Below are 25,693 nucleotides of genomic sequence, written 5' to 3' on the forward strand. Positions count from 1 at the left end.
TCTATTAATCCCAGAAAGATAAACGAATTTTAAACTAGCTACATTTTAGTGTGAATTTGAAAAGGTAATAATAAATTACCTTATCACATTTATCACAGATAGAATGTATTTTTACAACTACGCTACTAATTACGCTGTTATTATATAAAAGAAAATTAATAATAATTTTCAGCGATGAAATGAAAATGGCACTGACACAATACTGTCTAATATAATATTATTAATCATCATTCAACTCCTTCATTCTCTCTCTCTTTCTTAATTCTCTATTAAAATTTCCGTTATATATATTGTAAATCCTTTGACAAAAAAATGACTCCTAACTTTGAGGGATAAAATGTTAGATCTAAACTTTACTTTTGGTAATTTTTTTGTAATTGACTCGTAGAAAAATATTAAAGGTAATATCTGTATCCCTCTCCGATTAAAATACTTACTCTACGTAAGTTTTTTTATCAAAAACATTTTTATTTCAGTTCAAAAATATTGTCTTGGTGTGTGATATATTAATTGTAGCACGTGACTACAAAGAGATTTTCTGATGCTGTTGAAATAAAAATCTACTAATATTGTACAAAGTCAATTAGGTTTTGCCATTTGATTTTTAACCATAAAAAATACACTTCCCCTAGCTCTATGAGGTTAAGGGACCCCTTGTTCACTCCAGATATTAGTAGAACTCATTTCATCTCTAATAGTTATAAGTTTAGTGATTAATTAATTGACCACGTCAGTTGAAAAATAACTATGTAAAGTTATATGAAAAGCGACATCTTTTGAAAAATTTAAAAACGCTACACCTTGTATTTCCTCTAATTATCAGGCGCAGAGTAGCGCTACTTTATTTTAAAGCTTTAAGGAAAAAACTATCCCTTATTATTAATTGTATGATACTTGTCAATTGATATACAAGACTTGTTAGCTATCAAGTATATTAGTATTAATTTTTTACTAATTATTTTATTCTTGTTATAAAATGTAGAACAAATGTATTTCCAATCCTTTTTTATTTATTTTCCTATTGCAATAGTATTGTACGAGGTTACAATTAATTAACATGATAATTTCAAAGCATTTTGATACTATATAATAATTACACATAATGAGATGAATGCAACACTTAAGTATGAGGAGTGATTGATCTAAAATGTATCACTAGATACTTTATTTTATTATACATACGTTAGAACTCCCTTGCATTGCCTTAATAATATTAAAAACTGAGCATGCGTAATAATACATGAAAAATATTCTCCTCCCGTTATACGTAATAATATTAGTACTATAGTCTATAGTATTTACTAATCAGTAATAACTAAGTAATATTAAATGTTGCAGTGAGGAAATCTGTCAAAAAAGAATGAAGACTGAGGAATTGGGCCCTTTACCCCCTGGTTGGGATTCAAAATTTGATCCCCGAACGGGACGATAGTGAGTATTAAAGCATTGATTAGTATTCATCACTCATCCCTACCTTTATTCTTCCTTTGCTAGTTATTTCATCAATCATTACACAATGTCCACATCTTGGGAGGATCCCCGAGTACGTTATCAACAAATTGGAAAACCCACATCCCTAGCTTCTTCCTCCAAAGAGCATAAGTTCCCGACTCATACCCTTGAAACATCCTCCCTTGTTTCTGCCTCCTCTAAAATGACATCTGGAGGAGGAGGAGCTGGAACAATCCCTTCCTATAATCCTCACGATATTCCTATACAGGTAATATACGCTATCAAATGTTCCAATTACCATAGTTGTGATCCACTAGCAATATGAACAAAGTCACACATTGACCCACATAATGATTAATCCCTCAATCCGTGCAATTTATACTTATTACATATATATCAATTGAATATTATCTATAATATTATTTGATGTCACTTTATAGCTTCAAGGATATCCCTTGGGGAAAATCCCTGTTCCCGTATCATCGTCGGCACCTTCAAATTCCAATACAGTAGGTTCACAAGCACAAAAATTTGTTGTTCATATGCCCAAAAGCCTTGCTCTAACAACAGAATTTAGTGGGGAGGCGTCAAGTCAGGTAAATCCTGCATGTTGGCACACCTATTCTGACGATCCTTAGTTCCATTCTGTTTCTGCATGCTCCCAATATGAACATACATAATATTAAATATTATCCATTAGGATTTTTGAATTATTCTTTCATATCTAGAGGGATCTTCCTTTTCATTGTATTGTATTTATTTACAGGATTTTACAAGTCCTCATGTGATTCAAACTTCCTCTGCAATTCAGCCAACAATGGGTGTTCAATCTAGTAGTATTGGGGGATTTAATCACTTTTCTGGTATATTTTAGTAAATTAATTATTTATATACGTGCGTGTATAATCATGGTTTGTATAAACAAATTTTAGGCTCCTCGAATCCTTATGCAGCAAGTCCACACAACATTTTACGTCTTCAAGTGGAAGATTCCATAAACAACGCTGCCTCTCCAAAGAGTATACGATCAATTACAAATAATAAGGAAACGAGTCAATTGGCGGATATTTTAGAGGTTGAAAGCTCATTTATTGATCCGGATCTTCCTGTTAAAAATATTGCTTCTATGTTTCCGACGGTGGATGAGAATCATATTCGAACATTATTGAAGAAGTGAGTTTTAAATTTATAGATCCATGATGCGTAATAATATTACTTTCTTTTTGAATATATTAATTATTATTTACCACCCCTCTTCTGACTGGCACTAATTACTTAAGCACATTGACTAACAACCATAAATTTGTTCGAATCCATACTTATTGTATAGGTATCATGGATCACAAGCAGTCGTTATAAGTGCACTGCAAGTCGCTAAGCATCCATTTATTACTCCTGGCCCTTCTTCAGGATTATATGGCACACCCCCACCAAATCGCCACTCTACTTTGCCTGGAGTAGCATCGGGTGTTTTAGCAGGAATAACAATGACAGGCTCTCTGCCTCATTACTACAACAACAATAGCAATACCACTCCAATCATGGGAATTAAAGATGGATGCTCTGTTTCTTCATCTGGCTATCCAACCCCTCGACCAGGCTCTGCGGCTTCGGGTTTTGATAATTCGATATTGTGTATAGGATCTCCTCAAATCGGGAGTGGAGGAGGTGGAACTTTATTTAAAAGCTTTCCCCGTCCGCATTCATCTCCTAAAATGAAACTTCGGTTATGTCATATAAAAATAAATAATTAATTAATAGTTCTTTTTTTTATCTCTCTTTTATAATTTAATTTCTTCTCCCCTTTTTATCTTCTTACAATTAGTTTCATCATTGTTATTTAATTTTATTATAATTATTTATGATTAATTGCATGATATACTTGCAACTCGCATTTATATGTAGATACATTTTTTAAAAAAATTTTTAAGTTCATTTCTATTTCATTTTCAGTAATTCTTATTTAGAAATCCCTACAATTAATCAACTCACAGCTGATGAAAAGCGTATCTCTAAATTACTTGAATGTAATTCCAAAAATAAAATAGATATTCAGTGAGTTTTGTTTTATATTTGTTTTGTCCTAAGTGATCATGTGGCTAGAAACACATATGTATATATATATATATTAATTAATTAATTAACATACCTTTTCATTTTTTAAAAGATTGTAGCATCATGCTATGTATATTAACGAAATTATTAATTATTAACAATGCTTTCTTTGTCTGTTGATTGTTTTTTCTCATAAAGGTTCATCAAAATGTGTTCATGATTATTGAAAAAGGGTGTCTTTCCACACTCCCGCCTCTCATGGGATGTATCCACTTTTGCACTTTCCCTTATATATTGCACTTGAGTTTGATATAATATCAGTAACAGTCTGCAGGATCTCTGCAAACACCTCTGAATCTGTACAGTATCTGTTTTCCTTTCTGTTTACGTAGTTAATTCTTTCTCTATAATTATTTATTTTCTATCAAAATCATACCTACACTGCTCAAAATTTTTAAAACATTGTTTGTCATCAATCTAATAAAAACAATAAGCGTAAGATATTGGGGAATATCACCTAAAGTCAGGCCCGTTGCATCGGGAGGGAGTCACACCATGGAAATGTCTGTCAAAAAAGGGATATAAATCGGAAATCTTCGTGTAATGTAAGCGGAATTTATAACATTTTGCGGAAAGGATACAAAATGTAGATTAATAACAACAATATGGAATCCTAGAACAGTGATTCTCAAAATTATGGTACGCATGATGAATAGGTTAAAACACCGATATTGTATATTCAAAGTTGGGTCACAATGAGAATAATTGGAGATTTTAATATTTCCTCAGATGTTGCACATTGTAAAAAAATTGAGAGCCACTGATCTGGAATATTAATTAGTTAAAAAAAATAACTAAAACTTCTTTTTGAATAAAAAAGAAAAAAATATTGTCGAATAGAATAAAAAATCCATTCAGTCGATTTGAAGATTCTTGATTAAGAATAGTGATTCTTAACCTTTTTCACTTCCATTACCCAATTTTAGAATCTCAAAAAGTCAGATTGATTTATTCAATTAAAAATGATATTTTTTATATTTTAAATTAAGAACTTGGAAATGGTTTAAAAAGAACTGATAAAAAGTATTAAAAATTATACAGTACAACCCACTTAAGCCCGATCTTTTTTTGTATTTTTGGAAAAGTTATCGTCAATTTCTATCAAAAACTATTATGATTAACCTTTTGGAGACATTGCAAATTGCACTTTTGATTGTCAGAATATAAGAATAAAAAATTGACCGATTTTATTAGAAAAACCATATTTGCACAAAAATAATTATTTTAAATCAACCAAAAGTTCTTAAATATAAATAAAAATTTTAAGTATCGTAAAGTATCCTTCAAATTTGAATAATACGCCTATAAAAAACCAAAATATGTCTATAAAAGGGGCGTCCGCAGGTGGTGGGCTGTAAGAGCTGTAGCCCCTCACCTGCACAAAGAAATTTTTACTTTTTCCTAGAAAATTTAATATCTGAAAATTTATTTTTTTTACAAATAATTTAATTTTCTGAGAATAGCTATGTATTTTTGAAATTTTTCTCCAAAATAATTAATATTTGAATTTTTTTTCAAAAAATTATATATTTGAAATTTAATTTTTGAAATTTTTTGAGAATAGCTATGGATTTTTGAAATGTTTTGCCAAAAAATTTAATAATATTGTAATTTAGTTTTTGATATTTTTTTCCAAAACGTTTAATTTTTCAATTTTTTTTTCCAAAAATTTCAATTTTTTCATTTTCTTTCGAAAAAAAAACATAACCTCCTACCCCCAAATATCATCTTGCGGACGCTCCTGATAAAATACTGGGTTGTATATATTGCTGTGTACAAGTTACAACTATAAAGTATTACTACCGCACAGTTTTAATACTCATAAGTACATAATAGCCGTGTAATTTTAATAGATCAAAATGATATGATAGGGTCATTATTCATTGTACAGTTGCTAATTGGAAGCAACTACGTTGCTTCTAAATCATTGAGTTTTAAGACGAAGAAATGTGAACTTGTACAATTTAATTATACTAGTTGCAACTTGTACACAACATATATATGAAGTAAAAAAAATTGGGATTTTCTCATTTGTTATATAAGATTGCATTGGTTGTTTCGTATCACATGTATGGTTTCCTGATTCCAATTTTGAGTTATAAATGTATTAAAAAGTTAAAAAAATTTGAGCAGTGATACTATGATTATTGTAACTACTTTATTTGGGAACACTGAAAAAATATGTAGTTTTGAGGAACAAGCAGCACTTTTTAAGCATAATTTGTATGGCTGTAACAAACATATACCAAACAATTTCATGTCCATTTACTCTGCCATATGTTCTCAAATTAAAATAAGTATAATTAGCATTTATTGTTAGAGGGGCTGTACCCCCCTCCTTAAAAAAAAGGAATTTTTTTTTTTTTTGGAATCAGCTGTGGATTTTTAATTTTTTATCCAAAAAAAATTCATTTCTTGAGAATAACTCTGGATTTTTATTTATTTTTTTTCAAAAAATTTAAAATATAAATTTTTTCAAAAAAAATTAATTTTTCAATTTTTTTTGGAATCAACTGTAGATTTTTAATTTTTATCCAAAAAAAATTATTTCTTGAGAATAACTATGGATTTTGGAAATTTTTCCACAAAAAATTTAATATTTGAAATTTTTTTCCAAAAAATTAAACTTATTGTGATAAACTGTAAATTTTTGAGAAAAAAATTCAAAAATTTTAAAATAGAAATTTAAAAAACAAAACAATTAAACACCCCCTCCCACCAAAAAAATAAATATATACTTTGCGGTCGCCCATGACAACTAGTGTCTTTACAAGGTATTACTCAAAAGTAAGATAAAGAATTTGGAGTTATTTTGATGAAGATAATGCAACAATTGAATATTCCTTGGATGTTTGATGTACTAATGGTGTAATTTTTGACCATTTAATAGATTAATTATTATAAAGTTCAAATGCTCAGACTTGTTTTTCTCGTAAAAAGTAATTTTAATGGAATATCGAAAGAAAATTAAAATAATAGATGTTGTAATTAAATAAGTAATTGTAACTTGTGCAGAACATCGATAGCAATAATTATATTTAATGTCTCTGTGAGACTAATTGATTCCAATATTATGTACAAAGTATGAACAAACATCTTTCTCTCAAAGGAAGTTTATTCCAAAGTATTTTGTAGTTGTGGAGCCTTAGCATCACATATTATTATTAGCCGAACATGACCATCTCTGGCTTTTGTTCAATTTTAAAAATTCAATTAGAAATATGCTAGACTACATCTCAAACTATCAACTTCAAAATCGGTATATAATCTTAAATGTGTACAATTAACAATATGTAAAGAGTGCTGCTTTGAGTTAAATTATTTCACTGTTCCCTTGGGTACATGTTTGCTATTTCCAGTGGTGATTTTTTTAAAATGACTTCTTATTTTATTCTATAAAAGACCTTTCCGTTTTTTCAATGACTGTTTTTAATACATTTTTGTAATTTATTTCAATTTTTTTACTAATTTCGCAGTATTCCAACTTATGATACCCTATAAAATAGAGCACCATAGACCCAGTGGTTCTCCTGCCACAATAATGTTGGCTATTTCCAGTGGTAGCTGTCTTCCCCTCCCTCCCCACGCCGCTCAATATTTTCAGAGAGTGGCAAATTGATAATTAAAAAATAAGTTTCTTAAAATGGTAAAATTACAAGACCAAATATTTTCATTTAAAAAAAACTAAATATTTTTTTTTTTTTTAAAGTAGCAATTTTTGTAAATCTGTAGTCTAGAGGGATTGTATTTACACATGGAGGTCCCTGAAAAAATGAGTAATACTGCCACTTAATATTTCACTAAATAAAATTATCCTTCGTAGATAAAAATAAAATTTATTTTCTTTATTATACATCATTTAAATAATGCAATCATATTTATAGGTATTTAAAAAGTGTATTTCCTTCTGTGGAAGAATATGTACTCCTGGATGTGCTTTCCAATTCAGACAACAATGTCCAGAAAGCATCAGATCGTCTCATAAAAATGGGGAATGTTAAAAGAGATACTCCCAGTTAGTTTTTTTATTTGATTGTCTACATTAAAATACAAATCATATTCCTTACTAGGTGCTCCAAGACTTAGCGCACGTAAAAAAAGAGGAAGAACGTCTTGCTGAGAAAAGAACACCTCTTCCTAAACCACCTCCCATTAAAACGGACCAAGAAAAGGTGGAGCTTCGTAAAAAGATGATTGAGACCTATGAAACTCGCTTCGACATTCCCGAGAGAATCCTTTTTATGGCTCTAGAGTCGGTTTTGTATGATGAAGAACAAGCAAATAATTTGATTAATTCAATGATAGAAGATGATTTAAAAAGAAAGAAGGCAAAAGAGTTGGAAAAGGCCAAGGAGAAACAAAAAAAGTAATTAATTCATCATTATTTTTGTTTTTTTAAATTACCATTGATTTGGTATTTTGATAGGAAATCTCCAAAGCCGAATCGAAAGTCTCTTGAGATAACAACTCCATCTTCGCCTAAAAAGGATTTCAAAAAGGGGAGAAAAAAGATCATCCAGAATTGAAAGCACAGAGAATCTTGTTGAAGATTGTTCAACGTAATTATTACAGCCATTTTTTAATCAAATTAATTAGTTATTACACATTTATTTCTTAGTGTTACAAGAGGAACCTCCACTCAAGAGGACGGCCCAGGAAGAGCAAAAGGTCCTAATCCAGCACTTTGTAAAGGTCCAAATGACGGACTTCTTTTGTAAGACATAGGGAAAGTTATCATGCATCGAATAATCAATTACATTTTTAATTTAAATAGGAAGGACTATGTCACATGGAATGGTCCTGATCCATCTCATGCCAAAGGAGTTAACAATAGTCTAGCCTCCGGTCCCAATTCTAATCATTTGTCCGGATGCAAGAATCATCTTGTTAAAGGGCATCAAGAGTCCCTAGCTAAAGGACCAAAGGGTCTTAATAAAGGAAGTATGTATAAGAATATTTCGAAGGAAAATGAAACTACGAGAAGTAGTTGAATTTAAACAATTATGGATATGTATGTACTTTATTAGTTGTAATCATTTAATGTACATTTAATGTGTGAGGAATACAGTTATAATTTTTTCAACTCAAATTTGAGTGTGCTGCAAGTAGATTCTTTAACTTTGATTATAGACATTTTCGATTAAGAAAATTTTGACTCCAATTTTATATTTAATACTCATGTACAAAGCCCAATAAATTCATAAATGTATTCATCCCCACATTTAAGCCCAAATTACGTACTATGTAGTGTATCAAATTGGTAATAATGAAGAAATTCAAATTAATATATAAATTATTATTTGTATTATATGGCTATAATTTTTTTTTTTTTTTTTGAAATTCGATATAATACTTGAGCTAAATTTTGTATTTAATATCCCTCTTACTCAGGGCAGTAAATATTTAATAATCCATTTTCCTTTTTTTTATTTTAATTCATTTTTACGTTTATAATTTAGTTTATGTTTGTTTCTAATGTATACATATTTATTTCACTCTGATACTTCAATTCTAACTAATTATTATTTAAAATCTTGTTTTAATTAATCGATTTTTTTGTATTTGTTGCTTAATTACTTCAAAAAAAAAAAAAGTACTCCTATGATTTAATGTGATTGTTACTTTAAAATTGTAATTATTAATGTATTATACAAATTATGATTTTTGATATCCATAAATTTGCTGTAATTTACTCTATTTCAAATAAAATCTCAATTCCTCTAAATATATTACTCAAATTGTGTCAATTGTTGCTGACTTTCTAATTAAGTATCTTATATTATTTGGAAAGTAAGCTCTCAAAAGAGATTTGTATAGTCAAAACTACCAATTGATACCAAATATGATTCTATGTACTTTCTTCATTGGGTATATGAAGATTTACAAAACTATTCGAATTCATTTCTGAGAATGGAGATAAAAAATATTTAGTTATCTTGCTTTTCCTATAAGATAAATATTAACTAAATTCGGAAAAATATTGCCAAAATTACCAATTTGCATACAATATGATATGAAGGCCTGTATCAAATGAATCTATGAAGATAAAATTAATAGGAATTGATTAATATTGTCCCGATAATGGAGAGACAAAGTTTCCAGGATATTAGTCCTCTCAAGAAATCCTGAGCTCGCTCCCGCTCGTTTTTTAAAGCAATGTGCGCGCTCACGCTCATTTTTTCGCTTCTATATGTGTAATTGAATTTGACAAATCTGTATGATCCAATTAAATTCAATATATTGCATTTTCAAGTGTGCCGTGCGATTTGTGACAACCATACATGATTTACAATAGCTTATAATAATCTAAATGAATGGTTTAATTAAAATACGTGTCAAGATATTTTTATTTGTCTTTTGGTGTGCCTTGGCCTCAAAAAGTTTGGGAATCATTGTCTCAGGAGACTTGTATTTACGAGGTTTTGTTCAATATCCTCCAGTAATTCTGAGCTTGTCTAAAGGTTTTTTTTAATTACTTATGCAATCGACAATGCAGTCGACATTTTTAAAAATGTCTTTAATTTAAAGAAAAGATAAGATATATTTTTTCTAAATTTTGGCCGATGCTCAGCTAAGGTGAAGATAAAAATTATATGTATAGTGGCTAGACTAGGGTTTTAGGTGATGATCACTAGTTTACAAAATTTCAATTTTTTTTTTGGTCTTTGAAAAAAGAAAATACTTGAGTAACTCGAAATTTCTGTAATTGTGATTGAATTATACAGTACTTTTTTGAAAATGTTCATGATGCTATTTTTCGCCTTGAAAGACCTAAATCAAATATAAAAGTATAAAACATGCGGGAAAATAACAATTTCCAGATTAAAAAAATATGTTAATTATTTTTGTATCTTTTTTTTTAATCGGAGGAAATGAGATGACGAAAAAATGAACCCTTTCTTTGGAAGTCTAATAAATATCTCATTTTTGATCACCATAATAAAAATGGTACTTAGTTTTTTATAAAGGGAAGATATACAACTCCATTATAAAAAAGAGTACCTTACAAATATTAATATTTTAAAAGTTATTTCAGATTTGTTGCAAAAAAATTATTTTTGTATTTGATGAAACTATCAAGGTTTATTGGTAGTATATGATATGTTTCTCACTGTAGACTACAAAAGCGAAAATTTCGGATTAAAAATGTAATTTTCGTGTTTTTCGAGGTAAAAGCAATCGGGAAACTACTATATCAATCCAAGAGCGAAAAAAAGTTGTTGAATATTGTTATTTTTACTAGGATTTCAAGTGAAATTTGAAGGGGTGTTTTAACCCTGTAATAGTCTAATTTATTCTATCAAAAATATATTTATTTAACCATAATCTTATATGTAATATATTATGTATTGAATCGGATTTGAATTATCGAATAATATGTCAATACTTCATTTATAACTGATAAAATATGATTGCCATTATTGACAAAAAAAAAAAAAATGACATTTAAGTTATCTTAAATACATACACTCACATGGAAACAAGTAGATTTTTGCCTGTTTTTTTCTCGTCTAATGGTGATAAGACTACATATATTACAGATATAATATATCGAAAATCCTCTCAGGAATGGATACATATGTTAGCAGTACATGGGTATGTAGTTCATTGAACTTGGCGATCCTTCGTCAGAGAAGGATAATTATCTTTCTACAATTATTGAACTTTTCAAAAATGACCTCTAATTTTCGAATAAGCATTCAATGTTTTCCCCCTAAGATATACTACCTAGGTTTATTAATAAAATGTGTTGTATCACCCTAAGGCATTGACTAAGACGGTTTGTTTTCCTTACAATTAAAGGTAAAGTGAAACTTGCTTCGATATTATAATTATGAACATTATTAGGGGTCACACAATTTTCGAGCTTTCTTCTAGAGACCAGCATAACTTCTCAAAGTCAAAGAACTTCGAGTAGATATGATTAAATCTGAGGAACATACAACTTCTTCAGAAGGGTATGGAGGATGACCAGCGGATGGTAGATAATCATACCGAATTTGAGTGACTTTCACTATTATTTAACAATAAAAAATATAAACTAAGATGAGTAAATACATACTTATTATTTGAAACAAGAATATATTATCAAGCTCTTAATACTCGATCGGTAGAAACTAAAAGAATGTTTTTTTGAATTATTTTAAGGGAGAACAAAAGTACATAGATACTATCTTTTTATTTTATTTTTCTTATTCTTTCGGATATTTTGTTTGTTTTCATCCTTAATCAAATAGTGGATATTAAATAAACCCACTGTATTAATGTCATATTTCATTAAGAACATAGTTATATACAGTAGATCATCCTTCTTTTGGGTTAATATCCCCAACCCCTGCTCAAAGATCTTTTCCACGAGGGACAATCTAAAAACAAACTTTGACAAAGTAGCAGGCCTCTCAAGCCATTTTGACGTAATATCCTCCATTTTATTTTGGCAAAATGATATTTTTAGATCGAAATTGAACAATATTAAGGCACCTTGAACTGTCCCAAATATGATGCAATGTGTCAAAATTTATACATGCTTGATATTTTTTTTAGTATTTGGTTTATCATTAAAAAATATTACGCATCTTTCTTTCAATAATTTAAGGGGTCTAAGATGTGCTCATTGATTTGCAGTTTCTCCCGTTTTATCAAATCTATACTCATTTTTGTTCAAAAAATATCACTTCATCTGGAGTTAAATTTAATGTTATGCTTGATGAAACAGGGAAAATGCAAATCATTGAGTACATTTTTATTCGAAATTAAAAAAGCCCGAGACCCTCGAACTTTGCCAGTTAGTTTTTTATTATTCTCCCCAGCAAAGTGGGAAAAATATTATCCTTAAACGGGGAAATCTACGTTACATTGTGTCTTATTAAAATTCATATTAGGGCATTAGGGGTCAAGAGAACATTGGTTTGAATATTAAATCAAATAATTAAGGACACAAGGATGTTTAAGACAGAAAATGTATTGTATAAGTAACTATAATATATTCAAAACGTATTTTATTTAGTGTACAAATAAAAAAAGAACAATGATGTGCAATTAGAGTAACAGAAACTCCAGAGCAGATCTGTTGTTAAGTAAGATCTCTGAGGAAAGTGCTATCATACAAGCGAAACATACGGATATATGTATTTGGACGAAAAAAAAAAAAAAAAAAAAAAAAAAAAAAGAGCATAATTAAAACACACAAGATTACTAGATAACAAAAGTTTCCTCATATGATCTTAAATACATACATACAATTAAATTATATAATTAATTATCAGCATGAAATTAGTTGCAATAATGGTTGTAATAATATTATTATTAGTTATTATTTATAATGAAAGAAATAATTATATGTAATAAATAATTTGATTTGTATTATAATAAGTTTATTATACTTCTAAACCCATGTTGCAATTTCGAATCCATACACTTTGCTAGGAATCGGTGGATGAAGCTACAAGTCTGTTATTTAAATCCTGAATTAAAGGCCCTTCCATTTCGCTCTCCTCTTCTAATTCATTGAATGAGGTTCGGCGTCCTCCAGAAATCACAGTATTTTGCCTAGTTATTGTTCTGTAATGCATTTCATGAAGATAGAGGGCTGAGAAGGACATGTCTGCAGCAGTGTATTCTAAACCCAATCTTCGTAAGTCCTGTCTTAAATTCGGTGGAGGAGCAAGAGAGGAAGAGCCTCCAACTACTCGTGAACAAAGGAGTGAAGGGGGTGGTGGAGGCTTTTGAGAAGATTCTGCTATGATGGAGGCTCCCTGTGGAGCTCCAAGTAGAAAAGAAGTACCCTGGTGATGTTGATGGCTATTTATATCCAAAAGCGTGGAGGATGCCAAATTTGCATATATACCACCCACATTATTAAGGGAGTTTAAGGAGTTATATAAAGGATTCTCTTCTTCGGCTAGAGTGGGGAGTAGCTCTGCATCTTTACCCGCCTGTTCTTTGAGGGCATTGATGAAAGGCTCCGCAGTTTCTGGTATTTTCCAATCTGGATTTGTCAATGCAAAATGAACCAATGACATCTCAGTTTTTCCATCCTCAGCTTTAACATGGTGAAGTCCTTCTTCATTCAACCCACCATCAGGAGATCTATTAGCTTGCCAATGTGGATCTCCATGACGACGGCAATCCATTTGAGCAAAAGAGCAAACATCTCCAACCCCAGTGACTGAGACCGTGAAGCTTCTGAAAAAATCTACAATTGCAGGTGCTCTAGGCCTTAGATAAAATATAAGAATAAATGGTGTCAACACAGGAGAAATGATTTCCTGTAGAAGGAATACAAATGTGTAGGGGAAGAGATTCTGAAGATTGTTCATAACTTTAGAAGTGTGAGCATTTCCTTTCCATGACACTGGAAAATAATGGATATGAGCCAAAACGGATGTGAGCGACTTTTCCGGACAGAAAACAAGGTTATCATCCGGAATGAAAAGCCTCATAAAAGCTACAACCCCAGTCAGAGCAGTCATGACTGTGAGTACATGCTCGACACTTAAAACATCTTCATCCCAAACAGTGAGAACAATAAAAACTGCAAGAATAGACCCAGTGAAAAATGCAGCATTGTGAGCGATGACAGCTAAAACTGGAGATACAAAGCCATCCAAATAAGTATTTGAAGCTTTGTACGCGCGATTCAAACGAGTTTTAAGTTCATGGTCATGCTCATTAAAGTGTCTTAAGTAGAGTCGAGCATATGGGCTCCATTTTCGTACCCCAAGTGTTCCAGGCTCTCTTTTTACGAGCTCTACATAAAAGAAGAAGAATCTTACAATTTGATATAAGAGAATAACAGGCATCAAAATGAGATTGAGAAGAGCAAGTAAAAGGATTTTGGATTGAAGGCTCTCTGATAGCTCCTTCTTTTTATGTAAACGCTTATAGTCCTCTTTTAAATGCCACTTATCAAAAGGTGCCCAAGGCGATTTAAATAAGAGATATTCCACATTAAATTTGAGGGCCTGTGAGAAGAAAATGGTATCCCCAATAAAGGGAATATTTAAGTAAAAGGGAAGCAAATCCTTGTTCACCATGGCAACCATGTAGTTCTTAAACCGAAGGATACGATGATATATATCTAATTCTGATAATTTTTCTTTGTGAATGCACATTGAGTGCTTTGTTTGCGCCTCAACAAGACGCTTTTGAACTTCAATCCAGCTCACGGAATGAAGTTCCTCATCTCCAATATCAAGTGCATTGTTATAAAATGATTTAATATCCCAAAATTGGAAAATTCTATAGCAGAAGGAAATAACACGTAGAGTCCAGAATGAAAAGGAAATAAAAAGCCAAAACCATGTGGTCAGCGTAAAAGATTGGATACAGACTCCAAAAGAATAAACACAATCAGAAAGTTTGAGTTTTTTGTCTCTTTCAAACGATAATGATGGCGGCTTTTTGTTGAAGAGCAAATCATAGTCTATACAATGCCACAAATACGTGGTTAAAAACACGATGAAAGCAAATTGTATCAATTCCATAAACTCCTATAAAATAATAAGGATTAATTAAATAATGACTAATAATTATAATTAATGGGTGCTCTCTTACTCTGAGAATCATGACAGAGAAGCCATTCTTTTGATGATACTCGTAGACTTGCTTAAAAAAGGAATCCAAGTCGTCAATGTGACTCCAACGACTCTTGCTTCCCTCAGGTACCATGTGAATCATTACATTATCGATTGGAGGAGGCTTTGGAGGACGGCATTCCTCCTCCTCGGAATCCTCTTCTTCACCTTCATCATCATCTTTTCCACAGATGAGGGGGGAGTAAGGAGTGTGGAGTCGATCTAAATCCGATAAGTCACTCATCTATAAGTTCAGAGAATATATAAACACAATTAACTTGGATTAATACAATAACTAGAGGAAGGCAGAGTCCTTTATCATCCGTATGATGTATAATATACGTACCTTAAAGTTATTAATTAATTAAAAAAACACAAAATATCCACAGGTTTTCAGTTTTTCCCTTCCTGATCTAAAGCTGAACAAATATGACATGTACTACAAGGGCCTTTGAGCCAACAAATACACATCCAACATGGATTCACCAACAACCACAAATAATTAGGTTCTTTCTACGTATTTACAGATCCAATTTCGTAATGTCTTTAAATAAATTACACCAATTTTAACATCGTTTATCTATGCACAATTCAATGTGATTTAATTTGCTTACTTACTGCGTCATTTTTATTGATCTCCACGCAAAAAAAAAACTACATGGACCTATTATTATTTCATGTTCTTAAACGCATGCCCATCAGAGTTCTTTGTTTTCATTGTATCAATGTAGCTAGTGAGAAGCTGAAGTAGAGTGTATGGACAGAACGCTGCTGCTGTTTAGTACAAATAATAAAAAGAAATACTCGAACAAGAAAATATAGTAATAAACTCGCACTCTTTTTCTTCTTCTTCCAACTAGCTCTGCTTTGCTCAAGCAGCAGCTTTGGCCTTCCAGCTGATTTAAAGTTATTTTAATGAAAGACAGATGTCACATGGTTTCCTACAAAAACTGGAACAAGTCAAAATAGAATCAAGTTTTAACTTTGTACAATCCATTTTAGTAGTCTCCGGCCATCGAACATTCAGCTGCGTAATATTATGAAGAAAATAACTGTCACTTGGGCGAGCGTGTTTTGCGAATTCTTATAGTTAATATGAAATGTCTTTGTTTTAGGTACGTAGTTAAGGCGTTTTTGCAATATTTATTAAAATATAAATTAAATTACAGTGCCCAAGTAATGAGTAATACTGAATAGAAGTACATGCTTAGTAAGACTTTTTGACAAATTTAGTAGCAAAATGACTCTTGGAGAGTAGGGATAGCTTGTTTTAAAGAGAAGGAGCAAAGAAAACAATAACCTCTGTCTTTTGTAGTTTGGGGAAAGTTTGGATATAGACAAAGAAAAAAATGTAGTTTATTATGTCAATTTCATTTATTTTTCTCAATTTTAGTTTAGCCTCTACGTTCATGTGATTATTCAGACAAAGAGATATGACAATATTTATATCACTAGTTTCAAAATAAAAATATTATTTGTATATACCTACTAAATATTATATAGTATATACCTACATAATAACAACAAATGATTAATTTCAGTAGTTTTAGTAAAAATATAGCACCAATTCAAAAAATTGGTTCAATCTTAGTCAGTGAGTGTATGTCTGGAATACTTTATATCCACTTATTCAAAAGTTTTAAATTAACTTCAGTCATGACCCATTGTTGAGAAATTTTATCTGCACATGTTTTCATGACTAGATCATTATCTATGGGACTATGCTCCAGGCATCGATTATTCCCGCCTTGTAAGATTCGCTTGGTTTTCTGGAGAGAGGTAAAAAAAAAAAAATCATAGTGAAAATGACTGATAAAAAGATTATTACTAGATCATATTTGAATAGCTGATTTCCTTGTTGTCCATGGCATGAGTAAGTACCTATGTGAGAACCATCATTGTAACTCCCAGCATCCCAACACACTCCTTCAAGAAACTTGAACCGCATGTCCTTTCGAAAGGATAAACGAAACTCATGACTACACTCCGTTACAATTAATCTAATATTAAATAAACATGATTATGATATAATTATATATACTTAATTAGAAAGTACATACTTGGAGTGAGGTCCTTCATTGCTTGATCCTATACAAAGATTTGGATTTTTCACTGTGCGAATAAAGCCGCTTGCAAAATCAGGAGGTTCAACTGCAGGGTAATGCTTGACTAAATCAAAAGCAATTTCTTCCATGAACCATTTGAATGATTTGCACTGCAGGCGTTGTCGAACCTCTTTCTGTTTGGATAAATCTCCTGGATTTATGTTCTTCAAAGAAGGAGTTTTTTTGTAAACAAATTCCTTGTACTCATCCATCCAAACTTCGATAACTCGTTTATGATTCTTTTTTTTTTTTTCAGTATAAAAAATAAATACATAAGATAATTATTACATATATTATTTTAGACAAATGAAAAAAATCATTTACATGGAGCATATAACCATCTTTTCCTCCTGATGAAAAAGGTACGAATGCACGATAGATGTGACCAATACGAGAACATGGAGAATCTACCAATTTACCACCACACTGCCAAATTTTAAAGGATAGTTCATATTGCTCCCCACCCCATATTTGAAGTCCTTCATCATATCCACCCAACTCCCAAAAGAATCGAGCAGAAATGGCAAATAAACCACCAGCCATTACTGGACTATTAAAAGGTTTTGTGGGATCCTTTAAATCACTCTCAAGTAGAGGAAGTCTCTTATAGAAGAGCTGCCAATCAAAAGCACCTCGACGACCCTCATCTTGAGCCGAATACGCAAATGTATCATGATCGATGACATCAATAAATGGACAAACAACAGTTCGGTAGTCTTCTGCTATAGGCTCCAAAAGGGGTGGAAGGAAATTGGCATTTGCTTCTGTGTGAGAGTCCAGAAATACAATGACATCTCCAAGGGATTTCTTTGCACCTGCAAGACGGGCTGTAATAAGACCCCCTCTTTCGGGTAGACGAACTACTTTTACAACCTCAGACAGATTAAATATGGCAATGTGATGCATTAGAGGTTGTTTGATGGAAGCTATTAACATATTATGAAGTTTGAATTCAGAATTTGTGAATATATAATTTATTAAATACCTTGTGTGCTAGCATCATCTACTAGAATAATTTCCTTGATCAAAGAGCGTGGTGCACGACGAAGGATGCTGTGAAATGTTCTAAAGAGGACGGAGGGATGCTCGTTATGGAATGGAATCACTATTAGTAATATATTTATTTAAATAAAATAAAAAAGATTGAATGACAATAGATATCAATGAATTAATAATAATTTATGTGATAATTACCAAAGGACACACGGGGGAGATAGGCTCTGTAGCGTTTACTTTTACAGCCTGGATTTCTAATATCCGGTACAGAACGATGAATAGAAATGAGATCCGATACATCTCCGTTAAATCCGTTATCAGAGTATGCTTTTTTCTTGGGAATCCCAATAATAGGCAGCCCATGTTCCCCTTTTCCATTCCGCAATGCCTCATTTGCCATGAGATCATAGTCATGCCAATCAGTTTTCCTATGATAGAGCGGAACAATTAAAAATTTAATTAAACAAGTCAACAAGGCAAATAATCCAAGTAAGTAAGGTAGAGTTGAACGAAGTTTTCGAATTGGCACGAGCATCTCTGTCTCTCACTCTTCAATTGAAAATGTCATTATTTGAACACCGAACACGTCTACATAATTTCATCTATCATATCTCATTGGTATCTTATTCAATTAAGACTACTAACTATTATTGAAAGAGGAACATGAGTTTGAAAACACCTGTTAGGCTAATAAGATAATAATTAATAATGATATCAATATATTTATATCACTTGCCGGAGTTCCAAGTTGCATGTTTGTCATTTGATTACTAGTAGTATGCCTATTCAATGACTATGAGTTCACTATTATCTGGAGGAGCACAAGTTTCAATCACCCAACCTGTTGCGGAGATAAACATAATTCTTTATGACAAATTCCTGTTGGTAAACTTTAATGATCTTTATATCCAATAAATAATTATACAAGAGTAATAGTTTGTCGTTGCCGTAGTTTTATATCAACATCACGTGGTGTTTTATTGAACTCTTCCATCTTGGGGTAGCATTTTAAATTCCCAAAAATTATTTTTATTGCGAAAATCATGGACTCACTTCACGTTCACAGCTCAAAATCAAAGTAGATATTTGATAAAAGGTTTTCTAAAGTAAATCGTCAAAAAATAATTGAATTAATTATTTAAACTGATAAATTTGCCCTTCAACTATCAACTTCAGTTCGTGTTCATACAAGATTATGTTGCATCAGTTTCATTCAAATAATATTATATTTATTTAATAGATATTAATCTTGTAATAATAAAATAATTCATTCATTATGGTAAACAAGTGTGTTTATGCAGAGCCCTATAAATAGGTCTCTGTATTTATGTTGGGTGTCGAACAGTAGACGATAGGAAACTTCCTTTAGGTGTCGGCAATATGCTAGACACTGGTGGTATATACTTAAGAGTTAGCCGACGATATTAAAAGGAGGATCGATATATGTGTGTTTACAAACCTTGATGACATCGTTATCTTGAATATTATCTTATCAACTACTAAAATAATAAATAACAGATTCCTATATATTGTAACCTTTGGGAACGCCACAATAAAATGGTCATAACCCTTTTAGAGGTTTTTCTTGTTTTTTTCTAAAATAAATTAACATATACACTTTTCTATCGCTAATAACTCTCAAATTTTAATTTTTCCTCTTTATTTTTTCAGCTAACTATTAATAAAGAACCGATTTACAATTCTGTGTTGTTGTTTTTTTTTGTTTTAATTGCTCAAATACATCTAAATCCGACTTTTTATAATTCGTCTTTTAAAAAAAGCTATTGAAGTCAATGAAATATGATATGATAATATAAACTTTAAGACTTTGTTTATCAAATAGAAAAATTTTAAAAAATCAATCGACTGGCATAGACATTATTAGATTTGCAAAATTGTGACCAACTTGCTCACAAAACCAAGCAGCCGTTAAATAAGATTCTGGATAATCAAATTTATCAACCAATAATCTTCCAGTTGCATGACTAAGAACGTCTGAACCAAATGAAACTTTCATCTTTTCAAAATTTCCAAGATTAATACTCTTGGGAGAAAGACGAGGCTGGATTTTGAGCTCCCAATTTCTTTGGAATAGTATTAAATCTTGGAAGGGCTGTAATGATATCGTAGATATTTATACGTAGATACTATGTCTGCTGCAAGTGTGATATCTTGGCCGTTAGTAAGATGGTTACGTAATTTTTTTTAAGAGATGAGGAACATCAGCAAAAATGAAAAGATCCTTCAAGGAAGAGATGGCATTAGGAATTTTGTTATTCCTATTGATTAAAATTCTTAACTCCTTCTAAAATCCTTTAATACAAAGACCCATATCTGATGTTATGTGAGTGACTTATCAATCTTATGAGCAGAATTGCAATTTCCTTTAAAGCCAAGGGGACATCTTCTTTATTGAAACTCGATCCAGTAAAATGGTAGGCAACAACCTGCTTCCAACGAGTTTTGACTCCACTTAATGCAAATGCTAGAGCATGTGTGGTCAAATCATCATTTGACGGCTTAAGGGTATCATAACCTCTTACTAATTGGTCACCGACATCATATTCGAAAGTTGATTTAATCGACATTTCGTCCATCATAACAGGTTTCGCTGTAGAGTCCGATTGCTTGGAAGTGGATACCCATAATTAATTAACATTTGTTAGCTACTTGTCCCACAGGCTAACCTCAATTGGGGAAATTTCTTTTAATAGGGCTCTGGACATCACACTTTCCATTCAATGTCTTTTTCATATTTAATGTTTGTTTATCAATCATTGTGCTTAGGTTACAAAATTACACCAGTCCAATAATGGCTGTATCAATTTTATAAAATTATGCCAATTGATAGTTAAAAGTCTAAAGTTTACTGACTTTTGCTCATAGTTGACCAGAAATGTACGGAAGTTGACGAGAATTAATCTTTTATAAAACACCAATTTAAAAAGTTAATTTTCAATTTTGAATGTATTAGAGCTGTTTAAACTGATTTTTTTCTTAATAAGACTTGTAGATGACAAAAAAATTTATTCGTAGACAAATGTATTCCCTATGGGCTATGTCTTGTGGCCATCAAACTGAATATGTTATTAAAAATAAAAATTTTGCAAGTTGTAATATGTCGACGTCAGCTGAAATAATTTTATAAAATTTTGACAGTTTATAGACAAAACCCTAAAGTTTTCCGGGTCATACCTTTAATTTACCGGAGATATCTGAAAGTTGCCAAGAAAATGACTCCTAACTTTAACGGATAAAATGTTCAATCTAGACTTTACTTTTGGTAATTTTTTTGTAATTGACTTATAGGAAAATGTTAAAGGTAATATCTGAATCACTCTCCGATTGAAAAACTTACTCTATGCAAGATTTTTGAATCAAAAACGTTTTTATTTCAGTTCATATATGTTGTCTTGGTAGAAGATATATTAATTGTAGCACGTGACTTCAAATAGATTTTCTGATGCTGTTAATAAAAATGGAGTAATATTGTACAAAGTCTATTAGGTTTTCCCATTTGATTTTTAACCATAAAATATTGACCTTGATTTCAATGTCTTCATAATGACGTCAACCCCCGTAATTAATAATATGAAATATCAGAACATAATACGCTCGAATTCAAACAAAAAAATTATTAATTAAAATGGCATTTCAATTTCAAATTGAAGTATATTTTAGTTTTATGTCTATAGCTTTTCATTGTTGTAGTACATAATTCATAAATTATTAATAATATATTTCACATCTAGAGCATTTGATCTAAATATGAAACTAAATGGATCCCCTCATAGTTTCAACCATTCAATATATTTATTGTTCTATATATATGGATGGATAGATTCCCTCTAAAGGAAAGAGTCGACTCTACTCCAGTATGAAGCTTAGTTTTGTTCGATTTTCTTCTTCGGCTAAATTTTCATCCTTTTACACTCTCGTAAATATTGGAATTCGAGCATCTCTTGTTGAGGATAAAGTATCTTGGGTCTCTTCTTTTGTGCTAATTCATAAATAAATTTTCGTGATCAATCTAAGTAATTGAAAAACACTTTTATATTTATAATTTGTCCCTCCATTTACTCAAATAGTTTTGCATTATTATTTTTAATATATTTAAATTTTATTATAATATTTATGTTCGGATAATACCTAATATTTTAGTTAATTGCATTTGTAACATCATGTCTTTATTTTATTCCATTAGAATTGCAGTGTCTCGAAGAGGATAAATGATTTGACATTGACCAATTCAGTATTCATATTTTGTCCTTATAAGATAATGTTGAATATTTGATTGTACACCTCCCTTAAAAATGGGATCACTCAAAAATACCAAATCGAACTAAAGTGCTTGTAGATTCTTATTTTTTTGAATAGATATTTTTCAAAATAAAAGAATGAACGTTTTCCTATAATATGAGCTATGTTACTCCTTATCACTATGAATGATACATAAGTTATAATGGTATCAAGGAGAGTGTCGTTTTTCACCATTTCTCAGCCTAAAAATGGAAATACTTTTATAATCTTTAAGACCTTTTTACCTCAGTTAAATTAATCGTACTTCAATTTGGTGATTGTCTTAATCATACATTTTTTTTAGATCTTCAAACTAGTTCATAGACTTGCTCCAAATAAATAAAAAAAACTACCTTAGATCTTTTTTTTTTTTTTTTAAATTCTTCAATATGAATATCAAAACATTACTTTATATCTTTTAGGATTGACAAGTTCAACAGTTAATATAACAATTTACAACCAATGTATTATATCTTTTTTTTTTTTTTTTCTTGAAAGATGAACTCCGTTAACATTGCCCCCTGAATAGACATGATTATGATGAAATTATAAAAAATTTTTGTACAATCTCAAAAACCTTCAAATAGTATATTGTATTGTAATATCTACCAATTGTTGTTACCCTCATAAATTAGTCATCATAACTTATCTCAAATTATGGAGGTTGTTAGGTTCAAAAGTAAGAGATAATAAATGCATTCCTCCAATATTCAAGGAATCGTTATGTCTTTTATCTCTAGCATGAAAGTTAGATAATGTTGTCAGAAATTAGAATAATATTAATTATTATTTATTATAATATTAGAGTACACTATGTAAGTACATAACTTGTGTCCTAAATATTAAAGAATGTACCAATGGAAAGGTGTCAATTGAGAAATGACGTCATTTTGAAATTGTAAAAATCCAATTGTTAATTCAGCTTATTAGCGTTTCATAAAATAATATTTCATAATAATATGGGATGATTAAACCAATTAAGGCTTTTTATATATATTTTTTATATTATATTGATTAGAAGACGAGGATGGTGGTACATGGAGTGGAAGAATCATTTCTCCGAAATCGGAGGCATATCTCTGCTGTAGTCGCTCCAGACAATGAGTATCCAAAAAAGACAAAGAGGAATAAAGTGTCTCAAATGGAGAAATATCTCCTTGAAAGCAACATAGACGGATTAAAATTCCTTGCCATATCCGAGGGAGGTCTGGTTCATGATGCTCATCGTAGAAAGGTCTGGCCTGCTCTCTTAGGGATCACCATGTTGGAAACCCTTGTTCCTCCAACATCTGAAGATATCCTCAATCATAAGGACTATCATCAAGTTGTTATGGACGTTAACAGGTCCTCCGAATGAAGGAATATATATATGCAATTCTAATACATTATTATCTATCTCTCCTTCAGATCTCTCAAACGCTTCCCACCCTGCATATCCGACGAGCAGAGACCTGAGCTTCAAGAACAACTCACTCGCATCATTATACGTGTTTTGGGTGCTCATCCTGAGCTGTGTTACTATCAAGGCTATCATGATGTGGCCATCACGTTCCTGCTTGTTGTAGGAGAAGAAATGGGTTTTCGCATCCTTGAAAAATTGTCTTTGAGTCATTTAAAGCCTTTTATGGCATCCACAATGGAAGAGACGAGCTATTTTCTCCAGTTTATGTATCCCATTGTGAGTTGATAATGAATATAGTTATTAATAGTAATTAATTACGTGATAATTCCGTCATTTCCTCCCAGATAAAAAGAGAGAACTCTGAACTCTTTGATTTTATTGAAGAAAGTGATTTGGGTACAATTTTTTCTCTTCCATGGGTTATAACTTGGTTTGGACATGTTCTTAATGACTACTCCGACGTTGTTCGCCTCTATGATTATTTCATGGTTCAACCACCCGAAATGTCAATTTATTTTGCAACTGCTCTTGTCCTCTTTCGCAGTTCTGAGATATTAGAGAGATGCGAAAGGGATATGGCAAGCATACATTCCTTATTGGGCCGGATTCCTCTTAGACTACCCTTTGAAGATCTGATAAAAGACTCTCTTCGTTTATACGAAAAATATAATTTAAAAAGCCTCGCAAAGGAGGTAGATCAACGGATCCAAAGAGAAAATGACCAAATTAATGATAGGCGAAAGATGATATCTACAATGAGGCATGGTCGTTTGGGTTTTAAAAAACTATATCTTTTAAAAATCGTTGGGAAAATTGCTCTCCTTTCAACCCCTGTCATTCTGAGTGCTCTCTACTACCATTTTTCTAGTTAATTTTTTATAAGGCATTAATAATCCTCCTTATTTGGGTTGTTTAATGGTTTACACTTTTATTATTTATTGATATGATTTTTTAGGGATTCGATTAATTATATTCATGACTTATTTATGTGTCTCATGATAAATTTAAATCAGTTATAAAACTTTTATATAAATGAGTAGTGAAGTAGAACATTGATATTATCAGGTTAAATTTGATTCATGAAGCTTTCATAGTTTATTTGCATTGTTGATTTATTATAGTCAGAACCTATTATTCAAGGTGATACCTCACATTTTTTAATATACATACTCTTATAATAGGAAATATAAATACATTTTTTAAATCATAAATTAATTTTAGGTATTCTTTTTATTTAGATTTTTCATTTGGTCCTGGTTTGAAATAAAAAATGAATTACTTCATTCTCAAATAAATTAATATATTTATTATATACAGTACATCCATAGATTAATAAGTCTTATATTTTCGATGACAATTGACAACCTCCTAGTTAATTTATTAATACTTGGAAATATTTCAAGTGAATATGAGATTGATTTATTTGAACATCGCAAACATTTTCTAAAAGGGAGTGTCTGTTAGTGGGAGTGTCGCAAGACCCCTTCCCCCTGCATTCCAAATCCGACACTATCGATATAATAGGTTATAGGTATTTAATTAATTATTTATGAGCTTTTAAACTGATACTACTCAGAGCCTATAAGATATATATATATATGTATTATAATTTATAATGTATAGGGCTCTGATACTACTAGTCTAGGACTAGGAAGTAATATGTAATAATTAATAAATAACTAAAGGTTTAGAAATAACTATTAGCTAAAAATCTCTCTTGGCCATAGTCTTAAAAATAGTAGTCCCAG

The 25,693-nt window shown here is 30.9% G+C and overlaps 4 protein-coding genes across 8 annotated transcripts; 2 read left to right on the forward strand and 2 right to left on the reverse strand.

Moving 5' to 3' along the window:
* Nucleotides 1-1,269: 1,269 nt before the first annotated feature.
* On the forward strand, nucleotides 1,270-8,656 carry LOC121115287 (uncharacterized). The gene is given in 12 exon segments (XM_071894124.1): nucleotides 1,270-1,431; nucleotides 1,495-1,720; nucleotides 1,893-1,961; nucleotides 2,219-2,315; nucleotides 2,385-2,625; nucleotides 2,783-3,178; nucleotides 7,452-7,584; nucleotides 7,638-7,933; nucleotides 7,994-8,067; nucleotides 8,069-8,126; nucleotides 8,186-8,281; nucleotides 8,342-8,656. Coding segments are annotated over 12 exon segments (1,974 nt in total). The 5' UTR covers nucleotides 1,270-1,360; the 3' UTR covers nucleotides 8,559-8,656.
* A 3,857-nt stretch (nucleotides 8,657-12,513) lies between these two features.
* On the reverse strand, nucleotides 12,514-16,100 carry Atg9 (autophagy-related protein 9). 2 transcript variants are annotated; one of them, XM_040709522.2, is made up of 4 exons: nucleotides 15,762-16,100; nucleotides 15,490-15,687; nucleotides 15,124-15,387; nucleotides 12,514-15,059 (listed from the first exon to the last, which is right to left on the reverse strand). In XM_040709522.2, exons 3-4 carry the CDS (start codon nucleotides 15,385-15,387, stop codon nucleotides 12,990-12,992), a joined length of 2,334 nt encoding a protein of 777 aa, XP_040565456.1. In that variant the 5' UTR covers nucleotides 15,490-15,687; nucleotides 15,762-16,100; the 3' UTR covers nucleotides 12,514-12,989. The 2 variants fall into 2 exon arrangements, with proteins under 2 accessions (XP_040565456.1, XP_071743582.1); XM_071887481.1 differs by having other exon boundaries at nucleotides 15,758-15,796.
* Nucleotides 16,101-16,498: 398 nt separating this feature from the next.
* Pgant6 (Polypeptide N-Acetylgalactosaminyltransferase 6) lies at nucleotides 16,499-19,091 on the reverse strand. 4 transcript variants are annotated; one of them, XM_071887483.1, is made up of 7 exons: nucleotides 18,981-19,091; nucleotides 18,443-18,931; nucleotides 18,234-18,353; nucleotides 17,573-18,174; nucleotides 17,204-17,487; nucleotides 16,972-17,143; nucleotides 16,499-16,912 (listed from the first exon to the last, which is right to left on the reverse strand). In XM_071887483.1, the coding sequence occupies exons 2-7, from the start codon at nucleotides 18,777-18,779 to the stop codon at nucleotides 16,760-16,762; spliced, it is 1,668 nt and encodes a 555-aa protein (XP_071743584.1). In that variant the 5' UTR covers nucleotides 18,780-18,931; nucleotides 18,981-19,091; the 3' UTR covers nucleotides 16,499-16,759. The 4 variants fall into 4 exon arrangements, with proteins under 4 accessions (XP_071743584.1, XP_071743586.1, XP_071743593.1 ...); XM_071887485.1 differs by having other exon boundaries at nucleotides 18,443-18,923; nucleotides 18,981-19,088; XM_071887492.1 differs by having other exon boundaries at nucleotides 18,443-18,888; nucleotides 18,977-19,080.
* Nucleotides 19,092-23,384: 4,293 nt separating this feature from the next.
* LOC121115316 (TBC1 domain family member 20) lies at nucleotides 23,385-25,156 on the forward strand. The gene is made up of 3 exons (XM_040709546.2): nucleotides 23,385-23,887; nucleotides 23,951-24,221; nucleotides 24,290-25,156. The coding sequence occupies exons 1-3, from the start codon at nucleotides 23,571-23,573 to the stop codon at nucleotides 24,815-24,817; spliced, it is 1,116 nt and encodes a 371-aa protein (XP_040565480.1). The 5' UTR covers nucleotides 23,385-23,570; the 3' UTR covers nucleotides 24,818-25,156.
* The last annotated feature ends 537 nt before the right edge of the window (nucleotides 25,157-25,693 follow it).

This window comes from Lepeophtheirus salmonis, chromosome 1 (genome assembly GCF_016086655.4).
Source record: "Lepeophtheirus salmonis chromosome 1, UVic_Lsal_1.4, whole genome shotgun sequence".
NCBI classification, from domain to species: Eukaryota; Metazoa; Arthropoda; class Copepoda; order Siphonostomatoida; family Caligidae; genus Lepeophtheirus; species Lepeophtheirus salmonis.